At 47.2% G+C, this 15,865-nt stretch overlaps 1 protein-coding gene across 12 annotated transcripts in view; it reads right to left on the minus strand.

Annotated features, from left to right (window-relative positions):
* AKAP13 (A-kinase anchoring protein 13) overlaps nt 1–15,865 on the minus strand; it is a 1,236,163-nt gene that overhangs the window by 545,115 nt on the left and 675,183 nt on the right. For all 12 annotated transcript variants that reach the window (XM_085644487.1, XM_085644486.1, XM_085644483.1 and 9 more), the window contains exon 10: nt 11,771–11,852. In XM_085644487.1, coding sequence (XP_085500613.1) covers nt 11,771–11,852 — 82 coding nt within the window. The remainder of the gene's footprint in view (nt 1–11,770; nt 11,853–15,865) is intronic.

Consider the following 15,865-nt stretch of genomic DNA (forward strand, 5'->3'; position numbering starts at 1 on the left):
CAGAAACGTGGCAGTTAACATGTAATGTGCACTAATCACTCTTGGCCCCCACTATGCAGCTGTCAGAATTCCTTTCAGAGTGCCATGGGGCACACAGGGGTTACTGGGCCCAACTGTGGTGGTTAAGAATTTTTACTCCTGATGTCCTGGGCTTGACATTTTATGGATCCTGGAGCATCTGGGCCAAGAACACCTTCTGCACTTGCGTCTCAGTGGTAGCTCTGGATGAGCAGTCAAAGGCTCCCTCGCAGAAGGTAGTGTAGAACTATGTTAGTGAACACGGGTCATAACTTAAAGTGTACTCACCAATGTCAATAAAATCAATCGCTTGCATGACCCACAAAGCGCTGCACCACAATACCCACTGCTACCTGTCCCAGAAACTGGGCCTAATGGGAGGAAATAGAACCTCCTGAAGCACAAGCTCCTTACTTCTCAAGCCACAAAGATGAAAGAAAACCTACAACCATTCCTTCTCTGGAATGGCCCCAAACATCTGGAACTCTCTAACCAAGGAGATCAAATGCAAACCATCCACATGCCTCTTCCGGAAAGCAGTAAAAATGTTTCTATCCAACAAATTCCTCTCTCTCTCTGAGGATCAGGCTGCTGGTACCACTACCCCCACATAACCTGTGCATCTCTTCCTCAGGGAAAACTATGACTCTACTCTCCTCACCCTGTAACTCCCTCTCTCGTCTATCTCAGAACCTAGCATTCACATATTATAATGGATACATCCTTAATTTTTTTATATTGTGTTACTTGTATTTTTATTTAAGATTTTGTAACCCAAGCATTTGTGGCTAACTTGCTTACATATCCCATTGTATATATTTTACTGTTTATCAGTACTATGTATTCTTATGTATTCATTATGTTCCTCAAGTTATCTGGTGTGCTTACTCGGTAAAGACACCTTCGGGTCATGTTCATGCTATATAAAACTCCTCAAATAAACAATAAATAAATAGTTAAATACTTGCTTTTGTGTGAAAAAGAACAATCCCTTGAGGTCGGGGCTTTAGTGTTTATCTGGCAATTCCAAATAACACCCTCGTCCTTGCAATGTGGTTGGAGTTATTACCCATTCACTGGTGGCCACATCCAGAGATTGCTTATTAGAAAGCCATACTCACGAGATCCCCTTTTACTCTTAAGGAATTAGTCAAAAGTGTCTATGGTGCTCAGCACCTTCAGCAGAGAGTTCCCAGGGGCTCAACAGGCCTGATTCAAGTCTTACCCACTCCTGAAACATATAAGTGTTCAACGTTTCAACGGGGACTTGCAAGTTCCCATCCTGTTTGGAGAAGTCGGGCTACTCATAGTAAACGAGCCAGTACCTGGCAGGCGCAGATTCTCTTCCAAGTGGCAATGCTGGCTTTCCCCAGTGATCGAAGATGCTCCCAGCCTGCAAAGATGCAGCAAGTCAGTCTTCCGCACATGGGGGTGGGGAGAGAGAGAAGGGTGAAGGGGTGGGAGGCATTCAATCTTCCGGCTCCATACCAGAGCCAAGAGATGGTGTGAAATCTTTCCTGGCTTCCTCCATAGTCCACAGGGGTTGCCCAAACCACAGCAGCCCTTCCCTTCCTTGCTGCTAAGGTGGATTCGAGTCTTTGGCCCACTTGTTGAACAGTAACTGCAAAGGTGCTCCCCCCACCCCCCTCATATTGGATTACCGCAACAAGGTAGTACGGGCTTGTCAGTTTCTGCGTGGCAATCGATGCATGACTCAGTCCACGGCGGGCCTCTCCTGGCCAACAGGGATCCCCAAAACAATTTTGTACATGGGCATCGACTGGATCGCTGCACAGCTGTATACTCAGTCGTCACACAGGGAGTCCTCTCAATAGGGCTCTCCACTGGACCTTGCTCCCTGCTGTTTTAGATTTCCCTAGATGATGTCCTCTCACCCAGCAGGGAGACTAGCAGGCCTTAATCCCAGTACTGGTCACAGAAAGTCTTGCAGAGCTTCCCATTCTCACACAGCCATTTGACTGTTTGGCAGGTGACAGTTTGGGATCTTAACCTCCCCTTCTCATAGTCCATATCCACACACCAAATGTGATATAGGGTCTTGGACTTTGAAGTTTTATGTTGGGGTTCTGCTTCTTTTGAAGTGTACACTTCTTTCTCTTCTTTCCTCTGTCTGTCACAATAGCAGAGACTCCGAAGCTGATAGTCACACAACAGAGGCCATGGGAGTGAATAGAGGTCACACCTGGATATCAGCCATAGGGAAACGTGCATCAAAAAGAAATCCCAAGCTCCCAGCCCCACTCTTTATAATTCCCTTATCAGCCACATACATCCTGTCATGCGTCCAGGCCCCATCCTTGTGCTCTATCACTAAATCAAAGAGTACCCTTTTTAAGTGTAAAGGGGGAGTCTCTTTTTCCCTTCCTGCAGTGTGTCCCACCCAACTCACAGGAATAAAGCAACGCACACATCTGGGCCTGGGCTTCCCAAAATGGAACCCAAGGTCCTTCATATAATGTACCATTGCAGGCACACTTGCCCTCAGTGAACATACACAGCACACACACCATCCAATACTGTCACCTCCGTGTATTGTGCCACCACAGACACACACAAAGAATATACACTCAAACTGTGTGCACTGTTTAGTACTGTAGTCTTTCTGTATTGTACCAAAGTGTGCTATTTGCAACCACACACACTAACGGCACACATCACACATGTGCGTGGTGCGCAAAACGTCACTGTTCATGTATTGTACTTCTCGCAACTACACATACACCCAGCACATGCTATTCACTGCACAGGCGCTGCACAACACTACATCTCTCATGTATTCTTCGCAGGTAAATGCACACTCAGTACATGCACAAACCATACATGCACTGCACAGCACTACTCCATACATGTACAGTACCCTTCCCAGGAATACACATCATGCACAGAGTCACCATTCCTGTGCTGAACAGCACACTCTACCGCAAACCGATTGTGATGGATCCTTTCCCCCGGTTCCCAACCCCTCACGCACACCGCCCGGATTACCTCCTTTACCGCGCTATCCCTTCCAGGACCCACAAAACCGAAGGATCACCAAAGCGTCCGTGACAACGGAGACCCCACCCCTCTCTCTCTTTCAGGGTCCAATCAGGAGTGAAAGGACTCGCCCGATACCCCGGAAGTCCCGCCCACCTGCAACCAGACGACCACAGAAAAGGCGGAACCGAAGAGACTGAAGGGGTCGAAGGATCGTGGCAGGAACTCTCGGCTGGCGATACCGCGGGAAAAGAAGACGGAAGCGGAGAACTCGAGGAGTGGTCGGAAGACTGGTGGAGTCCCACGGAGGTAGCTGAAGAGCGGCCGTAACTCGGAGGAGAGTTACGGCGGAGCGCGTGAGTACCTTCCACCATACCCTCAGTCCGTTAGGTGCTCTGTGTACATACGAAACCCCACCCCCTTGTATATAGAGTCCCTCTCTCTTTGCAATCACAGGCAGCCACCTTGTAAATTGTATACAGCACCCTGCACTGTGTACATAGGTTTTCTCACGACCCTTTCAGAACACCCTTCCTGTACCAACCCCTTGCCTTTCCCCTTCTTGCCCCTTTTCCCACACGGTCTGTTTCCTCCTCTTCACCTTTTGGTCTCGGGGACAGTATCTTCATCTGAGTCCCGGCAGGACTAACGGCTCCTCTTTCTTTCTCTTCCGGTCCTCCGAGGAGCACCCGCCCGATCTACCATCACCGGATGCAACCAAGAACGGAGGAGAGCCGTCCCGGAAGTGCCGACCCCGACGACCACGACGAGGGAGCCTTCCCCAGCTACCCCTAAAATCCTCAAACCCGTGTAAACGGAAGTTGTATTCATTAAAGCTACACTATAGCCCACTATATCTGGCCTCCTCGTCTGACTTTCCAGCCCGCCACACCCGCACGCCGACAGGTGGTGTCAGAAGTGGGATTCGCTGGAGACATGGAGGCCGTACTACAGAGGATGGCTGCCTCCCAAGAACAATTAGGGACATTGATGGAGCGCTTCCTGAAAACCGCCGAAAACGACCGTGGGCAGCTCCACGACGTCCTGAAAGGCCAGGGAGACACCCACGAACAAGCCATGGGAAAATTGACCACGGTTCTGGAGCAACAGAGACCAACAGCCTCACTGCCCTCGGTGGTCCTCCAGAAGTTCGTGCCGGGAGAAGACCCGGATTTCTTCTTTACGAATTTTGAAAGGTTAGCACAGGCTGCGTCATGGCCTATCGACCGTTGGGGTCATTACCTGGGGCCATTACTAACTGGCGACTTACAGGCCGCTTATCAACAAGCCAACGTACAAGGCACCACTCCGTATGCGGATATCAAGACGTGCATATTGGAACGATTGGGCATCGATGCGGAGGCCTACCGAGTGAAGTTACGTCAGGTCAAAGAAAGACCACAAGAGACTCCCCGAGCCCTGTCATTCCGAATCAAGGACCTGACCTCTCGGTGGCTGAAACCCGAAACATCCACTAAGGAGGAAATCCTAGAACAGATACACCTAGAACAATTTCTGTCCTCTCTACACCCCGGGACCCAACGGTGGGTACGTCAGCATGCCCGCCTATCCTTGGATACCGCCGTGGAAATAGCAAGTGCCTACAGTCGAGCACAGGAGACCCCACGAGGCAAGGAGGAACATCCCCAGAAACCCCCTCTCACCACAGGCCTCAGACCTCTCCGCCCTCTTCTACCCAAAAGACCAGTCCTGACCCCTTGGTTTCCTACACCGATGCCCACGCGACCTACCAACCCTGGACCCCAATGTTACGGGTGCGGGGGCTTTGGACACATCGCTCGAATGTGCCCCCACAAAGAAGAACCCATGGAGATTGGCCTGGCCCGAAACTATGTTTGTTCAGTTCCCGGTACTGACCCGCCCTCCTTCCACCAACCCGTGAACATAAACGGACAAACCCGCACGGCTCTGGCAGACTCGGGATGTCGACAGAGCGTTCTCCGGCCCCAGATCATGCAGACCCCAGTCGAACCCCCCTCCGGTATGGTCGCCATTCAATGTGTGCATGGCGATACGAAGAGATATCCAACCACCCAAGTCCAAGTCCAACATCCAAAGGATCCGGGAACCACCCTCACCGTAGGGCTTTTTCCCTCGCTTCCAGAAGAAGCCATATTGGGGAGTGACTATCCCGGTTTAACCGGGCTTCTTCAGGACACAACGGATTCCCTCAACCAATGGTGGGAAGAAGCCCCCTTTCCTCAGGGGCTATCCTCTCCAGCAACTCAACCCAAGCTCCTGAAAACTAAAGCACAGAAAAAGAAGGAGAAAAGGGACTATGTCGACGTCTTCCCAGCGATCCCGGACGAACATCCCTGGCAGATAGACCAAGAATTCAGAGCAGCTCAACCAGAAGACCCCGTCCTGCAGGAAGCCTGGGCTAAGGCGTTAGAGCACGAGGATCCTCTTACCGTAGGTCCCTACTTCTACAAAAAACAGGGGTTGTTATACCGTAAGGGGGGGGCACAACAAAAGGCCCAACTGCTGATCCCCGGCCCTTTCCGCGAGAAGGTCCTGCTTCTCGCCCATAGCCATCTCCTGGGTGGACATTTTGGTGACAAAAAAACCAGCCAAACCATTCTGGAGATATTCTACTGGCCCGGGGTCCACCAACAAGTCAAAACATACTGCAGGGAGTGCCCGGTGTGTCAAAAAAACAGCAGATATCGACCCCCTCGGGTACCCCTGCAACCTCTCCCTATCATTGACATCCCGTTTAGTAGAGTAGGGATGGACATCATAGGCCCCTTGTTGCCCTCTCGCAGCGGCTGTCGCTATGCCCTAGTCCTCGTGGACTACGCCACGCGCTTCCCGGAGGCCTTGCCCCTGCAACAACCGACTACCCAGAACATAGCGAAAGCCCTCATCTCAGTATTCTCTCGGGTAGGATTTCCCCGAGAGATCCTAACCGATCAGGGCGCCCCCTTTGTATCGGCCTTAATGAGACAGGTCTGCTCACAACTGGGGATCAAACAGATCCGGACTTCGGCATACCACCCACAGACTGATGGGCTGGTGGAGCGTTATAATGCCACATTGAAACAAACACTGAAGAAGTTATTGGGGTTGGAAGCCAAAAGGTGGGAAGATATGCTGCCCCTAGCGTTGTTCGCTATACGTTGCAAAACCCAGAGTTGCACCGGCTATTCGCCCTATGAGTTGCTATATGGCCGGCCACCACGTACCCTGTTAGACATGGCCCAGGAAGCCTGGGAAGCCGAACCCAACCGCACTCGCCCCCTCCCAGAATACATAACCAACCTGCAAACCCACTTGGCAATGATGAGAGACATCGTACACCAAAACCTGGAAAACGCCCAGAATAAACAGAAAGTACAGTATGACAAGGGAACAAAAACCCGGAACTTCTCCGTGGGGGATTTGGTTCTGTTGATGATGCCATCCTCCGATCACAAACTCCTAGGGCAGTGGCAGGGCCCGTATTCCGTGCTTCGACAGATAACCCCTGTCACTTATGAGATAGAACTGGATCCTACACGAGCCACCAAACAGATCTTTCACGTGAATCTGCTAAAAAAATGGGAAGGCCCACGTCCCGTCCTCTCTACCACCATAGAGCAGGTACCTCTTTCCTTTGCCACCTGTATAGATTCGGGGCTACCACCCCAACACTGTCATGACCTCAAAAATCGCCTATACCCCTTACGTCAGGTGTTTTCCTCGGTACCGGGTCATACGACCATCACCGAACACACCATACCCACTATACCCGGGAAGGTGGTCAGACAAAGGCCATAGCGAGTCCCTGAAGCCCGTCGGGCGACTATAAAAAAAGAAACAGAACTAATGCTGCAGATGGGCATAATAGAACCCTCAGTGAGCGATTGGAACTCTCCAATCGTCCTCGTTCCCAAACCTGACGGGTCAGTCAGATTTTGCATTGACTTCCGGGAAGTCAACAAAATTTCATCATTTGACACATATCCTCTGCCACGCGTCGACGAGATGATCGAACGCATTGGAAAGGCACAGTTCATCTCCACGCTAGACCTCTGTAAAGGGTATTGGCAGATACCCCTCAGGCAAGAGGACAGGAAGAAAACAGCGTTTTCCACCCCTGAGGGGTTGTACCAGTTCCTTGTTCTCCCGTTCGGCCTTCACGGTGCCCCCGCTACATTTCAACGAGCCATGAACCACGTCTTAAGACCCCATACCCAGTATGCGGGGGCATACCTAGACGACATAATCATCTATAATGATAGCTGGGAACAACACTTGGACCACCTTCACAAGGTCATCACCTCCCTGGGGTCATATGGCTTCACGATCAATCCCGCCAAAACCACCCTGGCTGCGCAAACAGTACAATATCTGGGATACCTCCTAGGGGAGGGCCTCATCCGACCCCAACATACCAAAACCGAAGCCATCCATTCCCTCCCCTTCCCGAAGACAAAAAAAGACCTTCGTGCATTCCTAGGCCTCCTGGGGTATTATCGGAGGTTTGTACCTAATTTTTCACAAAGAGCAGCCCCTCTCACAGACCTGTTAAAAAAATCCACAGCCACGGAGACATTGCTCCGAAACCCAACACCCTTGTTATGGGAGGCCTTTTCTGACCTCAAACATGCTTTGACCTCTGGTCCCGTACTTGTGAGCCCTGATTACACACGGGCCTTCCTTTTGCAGACAGACGCCTCGGAACAGGGGTTGGGGGCGGTATTATCCCAAAAGGACCCGTTTGGTAACGAGAAACCCATTCTCTACCTCAGCAGGAAGTTATTTCCCCGAGAACGCAATTATGCTGTGGTAGAAAAAGAAGCCCTGGCGATTAAGTGGGCAGTAGAAAGTCTCCGCTACTATTTAGAGGGTCAAGAATTCACCATTTACACCGACCATGCCCCCCTGGAATGGATGGCCCGGAACAAAGGACATAACGACCGGGTCCTTCGCTGGTTCCTTGCACTACAACCCTATCGCTTCACCACAGTACACCGAAAAGGGGCAGACCAAGTAAACGCGGACTACCTGTCCTGCTATCCCATGTCCCCACCCGGTACACGAAAGACACCTAGGGGAAGGGGATGTGATGGATCCTTTCCCCCGGTCCCCAACCCCTCACGCACACCGCCCGGATTACCTCCTTTACCACGCTATCCCTTCCAGGACCCACAAAACCGAAGGATCACCAAAGCGTCCATGACAACGGAGACCCCACCCCTCTCTCTCTTTCAGGGTCCAATCAGGAGTGAAAGGACTCGCCCGATACCCCGGAAGTCCCGCCCACCTGCAACCAGACGACCACAGAAAAGGCGGAATCGAAGAGACTGAAGGGGTCGAAGGATCGTGGCAGGAACTCTCGGCTGGCGATACCGCGGGAAAAGAAGACGGAAGCGGAGAACTCGAGGAGTGGTCGGAAGACTGGTGGAGTCCCACGGAGGTAGCTGAAGAGCGGCCGTAACTCGGAGGAGAGTTACGGCGCAGCGCGTGAGTACCTTCCACCATACCCTCAGTCCGTTAGGTGCTCTGTGTACATACGAAACCCCCCCCCCTTGTATATAGAGTCCCTCTCTCTTTGCAATCACAGGCAGCCACCTTGTAAATTGTATACAGCACCCTGCACTGTGTACATAGGTTTTCTCACGACCCTTTCAGAACACCTTTCCTGTACCAACCCCTTGCCTTTCCCCTTCTTGCCCCTTTTCCCACACGGTCTGTTTCCTCCTCTTCACCTTTTGGTCTCGGGGACAGTATCTTCATCTGAGTCCCGGCAGGACTAACGGCTCCTCTTTCTTTCTCTTCCGGTCCTCCGAGGAGCACCCGCCCGATTTACCATCACCGGTTGCAACCAAGAACGGAGGAGAGCCGTCCCGGAAGTGCCGACCCCGACGACCACGACGAGGGAGCCTTCCCCAGCTACCCCTAAAATCCTCAAACCCGTATAAACGGAAGTTGTATTCATTAAAGCTACACTATAGCCCACTATATCTGGCCTCCTCGTCTGACTTTCCAGCCCGCCACACCCGCACGCCGACACCGATGTAGGCCAAGGTGGAATTAAGCAAACCGAAGCCGAACTTTTAAAAAGGTGAATGAGCCTGTAGACCTCACTCCAGTGACATAGGGTGAAAAGCACATGTTCACTCCTACTGATCACTATACAGTATGCTGCCACTACCGCTCTTGTGTTGCTTGGCTCTTGGTGAAAGCAGTAGCCTTCCACCACTATGATGGTAGTGCTTTGGGCGCCCTTTCCAGTCCAACAAAACTGCAATTCGTGAGAAAGGTCTATGTTATAGCTCACAAACATGATTTGTAGTGACTATGACAATAAAAATCAGCATTAGGGATGCAGACAACAGTACAGTTAAGCACTCCGGGCAAGAGTAAATGACATCATGCAGGTGACTTTTCAGTCAGCTCTGACAACAATAAATGTTTTTGACCACAAGATGTAACAAACGTTGCCATAAGCATCCAATCACATATGATACTACTGACTGGTATAATGCCTACATCAATGTCTAAATAAATCAAAGTAAACAGAATTATGTTATTGGCACATATACCTCGGAAGAAAAAGCTGAAGGAATAATCCTACCTGAACCGAAACAGGAGTATCTTTTAACCCCAACATTGCCCATAAAAAAATTAATGTAGTAGTAATCACAGACATGATGCCTGTGGCAGGTGAGGAACATAGGAATACATTCAGACAGAGATAGCAGCAACATAATACACTAGAAATAACTTTTAAACTGCCATACCAACAGACGTCCCAATGGCTGAGGTTTCTATGAGAGGAAAGCACCTAAACAGCAGGCACCTTTCACCAATGAGATACCTCCCTAAAAAACTTGACTCAATTTGGAGACACTCAAGTGAATCTCAATTGGAGATGGACAATTACCAGTGTGAAGGAAGAGAGTGAAATCATGAGATAACAGGATTTTTTAAAAACCATTATGATGAATTAATACCAGAGGACTTAAGATCGTACGGCGCTTCCAATAGTAGCATTGGTATGCGGTGTATTCTATTAGAATTAAATGCAGACTTTAACTATAGGAAAAGAGCACACACTTGAAAAGAAATGACTGTATCAAGTGATACCCAAGTGCTCAAGTAAATATATGTATTTAGTGCTTAACTATAAAAGAAAAAGTGTTGCAGTGCTGAAACTAAAACCCTGGCAACAGGCCTACTGTTCAGACTGAACTCTGCACATGTTAATAGTCAAGCCACCATGTGTCTGAGAGCCTTACCCGACACAGTTTACTTGAATTTACTTTCAGCACTACCAAAACATAATGGTATAGTAGCAATTATAGCAAAAGCCTGTCCTGGAAAAGAATTCATGCAGTAAAATAATAAATTGGATGAGCATTTCACCACAAGTCCCTTAAGATTACTCCTGTATACCAATATGCCTCAAGAAGGTACTCCAAAAACACACTGGTAGACAGTCTAGATGTAGAACAAGTTTATTTTAGAGACTGTGCTTTTAAGTTAATTAAAACAAATTTGTATACTCTTAAGAATGCGGCTGTAGCAAATCCATGCCCCTCAGAAGAAACATAAGCCAGCAAATCAGCAGTAAGCTAAGGATTTGATCTTGCATTATTTGTGCTTCAAGACTTCCCTGTCTGTTACATCTTAGCACTAGCAGGTCATATGAAATTTTGAATGAACCACTGCGTCAAAGCTCTGAATTGAAATACTCGGAGCACTTGCACCTCACTACAAGGTGTTCAGTTCACAGTGTTTGAGGCATATTATGAGAATCTATGCCCAAGTGTTGTGACGTTCCTATGTGGTATAAATATAAATATATACTCTTTCTCCGGAAGAGGTCAAAAACGATGTTGAGACCTTGAATAAATAGTACATGACATATTCGCACTTTAGCCACAAATGGCCAGTTATTATTAACCATGCAAATGTTTCACAAAAAACACAGATGTCCTCTTAGCTGCATTCAAACATATGCCCTACCATACAGCGTGTTTTGCTATATCGACGATCCAGAAAATCTAGAAGGCATAGTTTCTTTCAACTAAATTGTTATGCTTTTCAAACCACCAGCATAAATTTCTATAGAATGTAATATATCTATTTAGCCACCGCTTAAAGAGGCATCAACTCTACACTCCGAGTTTCTTGCATATGAAGCAATCCTGCTTTAAGCAAACATAATATATGGATACTGTCCACCTATAAGAAGAAGTGGAATGAATGTCTACACAATCCTTTTCACAGACGTCACAAGCATGACATCCTATATTGAGGGTAATATGGATTGCCATCTTACATGTTTGTACTTTACAAGAAAATAATATTGTGTTGCTTTATTAAAAAAAATAGGAAATGTATAGCCTACTCAAATCTACATTTAGGATACTGGTCTATCCAATATTACCTATGAAAAGTCGTAGCTACAAAGCTATTTTAAGGTAAACAGGTCGTTAGTGGAATCAATGCATGCTTCCTACATATACACTTGTTCCACATATTAAAATACGTTTTTGTTGAAAAAATGTACACCTTAAAGACAAACATTTCTTAATTAGCATGTTGCCTATTGAGGGGTGTGTTTATATGAAAACACAAATCGCTAATACGTTAATGAGAAAATCTTATGTAAGTAAGAACTGTTTATTCACCTCAAAAATATACAATTAAATAACTTTACAGACAATATTTAGGTATACTGTAACATTTTATCTTACTTTTTCCCATTGAAACACTGAGACTACATGTGGTTGTTGCTTACCTGTAGACTCATTTATGTTCTTGTTTTGCAGCAGTTGAGGGTCTGGACAAGGTTCTACAGAACACCAGCTCTCGCGATTAATCTGGAGGGAAAAAATAGTTACATTATGTAACTGCAGTAGTACTAAAATACTTTGGTTTGATTAGTCTTGACAACAACTGCTTTTGGTGTGAGAATATTTTTATGTTCACATAGCTGCCCTTTTGGAAAGTGAAAATAAAAAATAAAAATGAAATTTAACTACTTCAAAACGGATGATTTATTTAATTATTTCCAGGTGAAGAAATAAGATTTTCAGCCGCCGGACCATTTGTGGTGCCTGGTTGCGACAATGAGAAAGCAGATTTAAATCCTAGATCTGATTATCTGCACAAAAATGTTTTCAGCAAACGAAGTAAGCGTCAATTTAAAAAAAAAAATTGTTACTACAACACTAGGGCTTTCCATATTCACCTCAACTTTATAATGTGCTATAAGGAACAAAAGCATCGTGCTGGGGATCGCCTTCTCTGTTAAGTTCAAAAGCATTCGAGTGTAAGAATTGTTCCTTACAGTTTAACTTATGCATTTTAAAATACACAGGGAAATTCAGTCCCGTCCCAATTACATTCACTTAGACTGTAAGCCAAGATATGGGAAGATTCCTTTTAACATACATATTTAATAAAAATAAAAAATGAAAGGGAGCGTTTACGGACAAGGGAAGGCTTCAGTCGGTTTTTCATTAGGTTTTGCCTAGCGTTGCAGCGTGAATGCGCTACCATCGCTTTGCGAGACATACAGTATATACTGTAGTGTGGAAGTTTTGTGGAAGCTCTGCCCACTCTCAGCCCATTGGCTTTTGTCTTAAATGCTGCCTTCCGATTGGTTTGAGGCTTGTTAGTCCCTTCTCATTCATCATTTGTATCCTTCCACGGCTATTGGCCCCTTTACTACTAACACTATTTTCTTCCCTGTCTCCCCACCCCACCGCCCCCTCCCTTAGTCTGTGACTTCTCACCCTCCCCCCGACTCCCGTTCATGTTTTCTTGCCTGCCGGCACTTCCGTTTTTATCTTTATTATTGCCACCTTGAAATATGCGTGTTCAAGATGTGTGCTGTACAAAAACTTCTTGTATTTAATGAACTAGATTTTAATGTTACTCTAAATATAATAAGACTCCAGGCAACTTTCGGGGTATGCATGGCAACTGATGCCTCTTAGTTCACAAATGGCATTGTTGTTGGGCGGGAGGAGCGGCAGTGTTTTAACTCATGCTTAAAACGAGCACTTTTAATAACTTCCTCTCAATTCAGTGCTATAATCTTGTGTACTGAGGTGACGCGCTAAAGAAAAACAATTTCTGAAGAAACATTATCGCACATTTATATCATGTTTACTGTATGATTAACAAGCCAATCATTTTCACGGCTCGCCCACTGGCTCGTATACGCTTGGCTTGTCTCCGGCTGGCTCTACCTGTTAATATATTGGCTCGCGCACCTCTAACAAAGAGAGATTAATGGATACATGACAGTGAGCCCGGTAGATGGTAGAGAAATAGACTGGTGCAGACAAACAGACAAAGTTAGTCTCCAGTGCCTCACGTCAGAATCATCACTTTCAATAACCATGAAATCTGCCGGCAACTCCCGCATGCCCCAACCTCATCCACCTCACCTATTCTTAGCAGAAGCGGCAGATTCTGAACTGTGCCCTGCTGGTGCAGAGGAGCACGGCAGAGTCTGTAGAAGCGCTGGGATCCCTAGCCTCTCCGGGTGAGCACCTAAGCCTTCAGGGTGCTTTCACACTCAGGATAAATTAATACATTTTGCTCTATGCTTTAGTCGCCCCTCTGTGAGCACTGTCTGGTAGATGAAGCTATGTGTTAATAAACACATTCAGAGAGGTGGTTGTGTACAAACAAGCAACAGCCACAATACCGTACGTTTTGAACGTGTTGTTAAATACCTGCTCATCGAGTACCTCATTGGCTGATCATTCCATGGCACTACCAAAATTACATTTGGACACATTTGCTCAACTGTAAAACACTCCCTTCTATGAGTCATTTAACAACTCGGGCTTTGGGGTTAGGTAACCTACTTTGGATGCTGTGTAAAAGAGTAAATACAAATATTACTGCAATGAAACTAAGCAACTAGTACGGTCTAAAAAGCTGTGAAAACTGACCCGTATTCTGGCATTTTGTTTAGTTAATGTCGATTTTCTCATAGATGCAAGTAAAGTACTCTTAATATCGTAATGAAATTTGCACACTTTTAACTAATAGCACTGGGCAACCTTTGACAACTAGGCAATGAATACATTTTCATGTACCCCGGAAGCCCCCCTGCCCCCTGGCAAACTTCATTGCCTCCCAGTGTTTGGGGGACAACCAAGTCGCAGGAGAGTGAGTCAAATAGTCTAGAAAATGAAAGAGAAGCCGGGATTCGGATTCACATGCTCCGATCCCGATCGCGTTGGTTAGTCTGTAAGCACTACTTATATTAATGAGTTTCGCATTAGTAAAGCACCACGGTATGCATGTGTGGCAACACTTCACCCATGAGGTACGTGGCAAGCAATTGTTGACACAATCCACCCTTTGTGTATTTTTCAATATATTTATTTCGAAATGCAGGACCTTTCCAAGGGATTTTGCACACTACATACATTCACTCCAAAAAAAAAAACGTGTTGGTAAAAAACATTGCCATTTACAATGTCAATAGCTTTAACTCACAAATGCGATACCTATTTACATTGCAAGTGCTTGTTTCAACTGACGTTTTTTCTGGATGAGAAAAGCAGCCTGGAAATCACGCAAAGTAACCTTTATTTTGAAGAGCAAAATTAGGCCTCGACAGCCTTCACTGACCCGGCGGCTAAACCGTGTACAAACAATCATTAACAAAGCCAATAGGTCTTGCCTATATAAGAGATATTGGCTTGGAAATTAGTTTTTTGCCAAGTTGTACACCAGTATGGCTGCTGTTCACCATGGCTAAAAGTTAGTGAGTGGAGTGTTGTAGAGTTGAGTAGAGGGGAGCAGAGTACAGTGGTTCAGTGGCAGAGTGTCAGAGTGCAGTGTCGCAGAGTGCAGTGGAGTGCTCTTGAGTGGAGTGGGTTGGAATAGATTGGGGTGAGCTGGAGTAGACTGGGGATGGGTGAGATAGAATGGAGTGGATTGGAGTGGAGTGGGTGGATGGGAGTGGGGTGGATTGAAATGGGGTGCACTGGATTGGATTGGGGTGGAGTGGAATGAATTGGTTTAGGGTGGGGTGAATTGGATTGGGATGGATCAGATTACAGTAGGGTGGTTTGGAGTGAAATGGAATTGCGATGAGGGGGATGGATTGGATTTGACGAGGTAGATTGGACTGGAGTGGGGTAGATTGGACTGGAGTGGGGTGGACTGAACTGGATTAGGGTGGATTGGATTGGGGTAGATTGGATTAGAGAGGGGTGATTTGGACTGGTATGGGGTGGACTGAAATGTGGTGGATTAGTTTGGGTGGTGTGGACTGGAGTAGGGTGGTGTGGATTGGAGTGGGGTGGGATGGAGTGGGATGGGGTAGAGTGGGATGGGGTAGAGTGGGGTGGGGTGGAATTGAGTGTGGAGGTCTGGAGTGGAGTGAATTGAATTGTCCTGGGGTGGATTGGAGTAAACTGGACTGCAGTGGGGGGTGGATTGGATAGGCGTGAGGTGTACTGGATTGGTGAGGGGTGGGGCAAACTGGATTCAGGTGGACTGAACTGGGGTGAGGTGGATTGGATTAGGGAGAGGTGGATTGGGGTGAGGTGGGTTGGATTGGAGTGGGGCAGACTAGAGTGAAGTGGATTGTTTTGGATCGAAGTGGGACAGATTGTTTTGCGTTAAAATGGAGCAGAATGTTTTGGATTGGAGATAGGAGACTGAAGTGAGGCAGGCTGCTTTGGATTGAGTGGGGGAGATTGTTTTGGACTGGAGTGGGGAGATTGTTTTGGATTTGAGTGGGGCAGATTGGAGTGCAGAAGATTAGAGTGGGGCAGATAGTGTTGGATTGGAGTGAGGAGATTGTTTTGTAGTGGGACAATCTTGAGTTGGGCAGATTGGAGTGTGGTGGATTGGA

The sequence above is a fragment of the Triturus cristatus genome, chromosome 3_1, assembly GCF_964204655.1.
Source record: "Triturus cristatus chromosome 3_1, aTriCri1.1, whole genome shotgun sequence".
In the NCBI taxonomy this organism is placed as follows: Eukaryota; Metazoa; Chordata; class Amphibia; order Caudata; family Salamandridae; genus Triturus; species Triturus cristatus.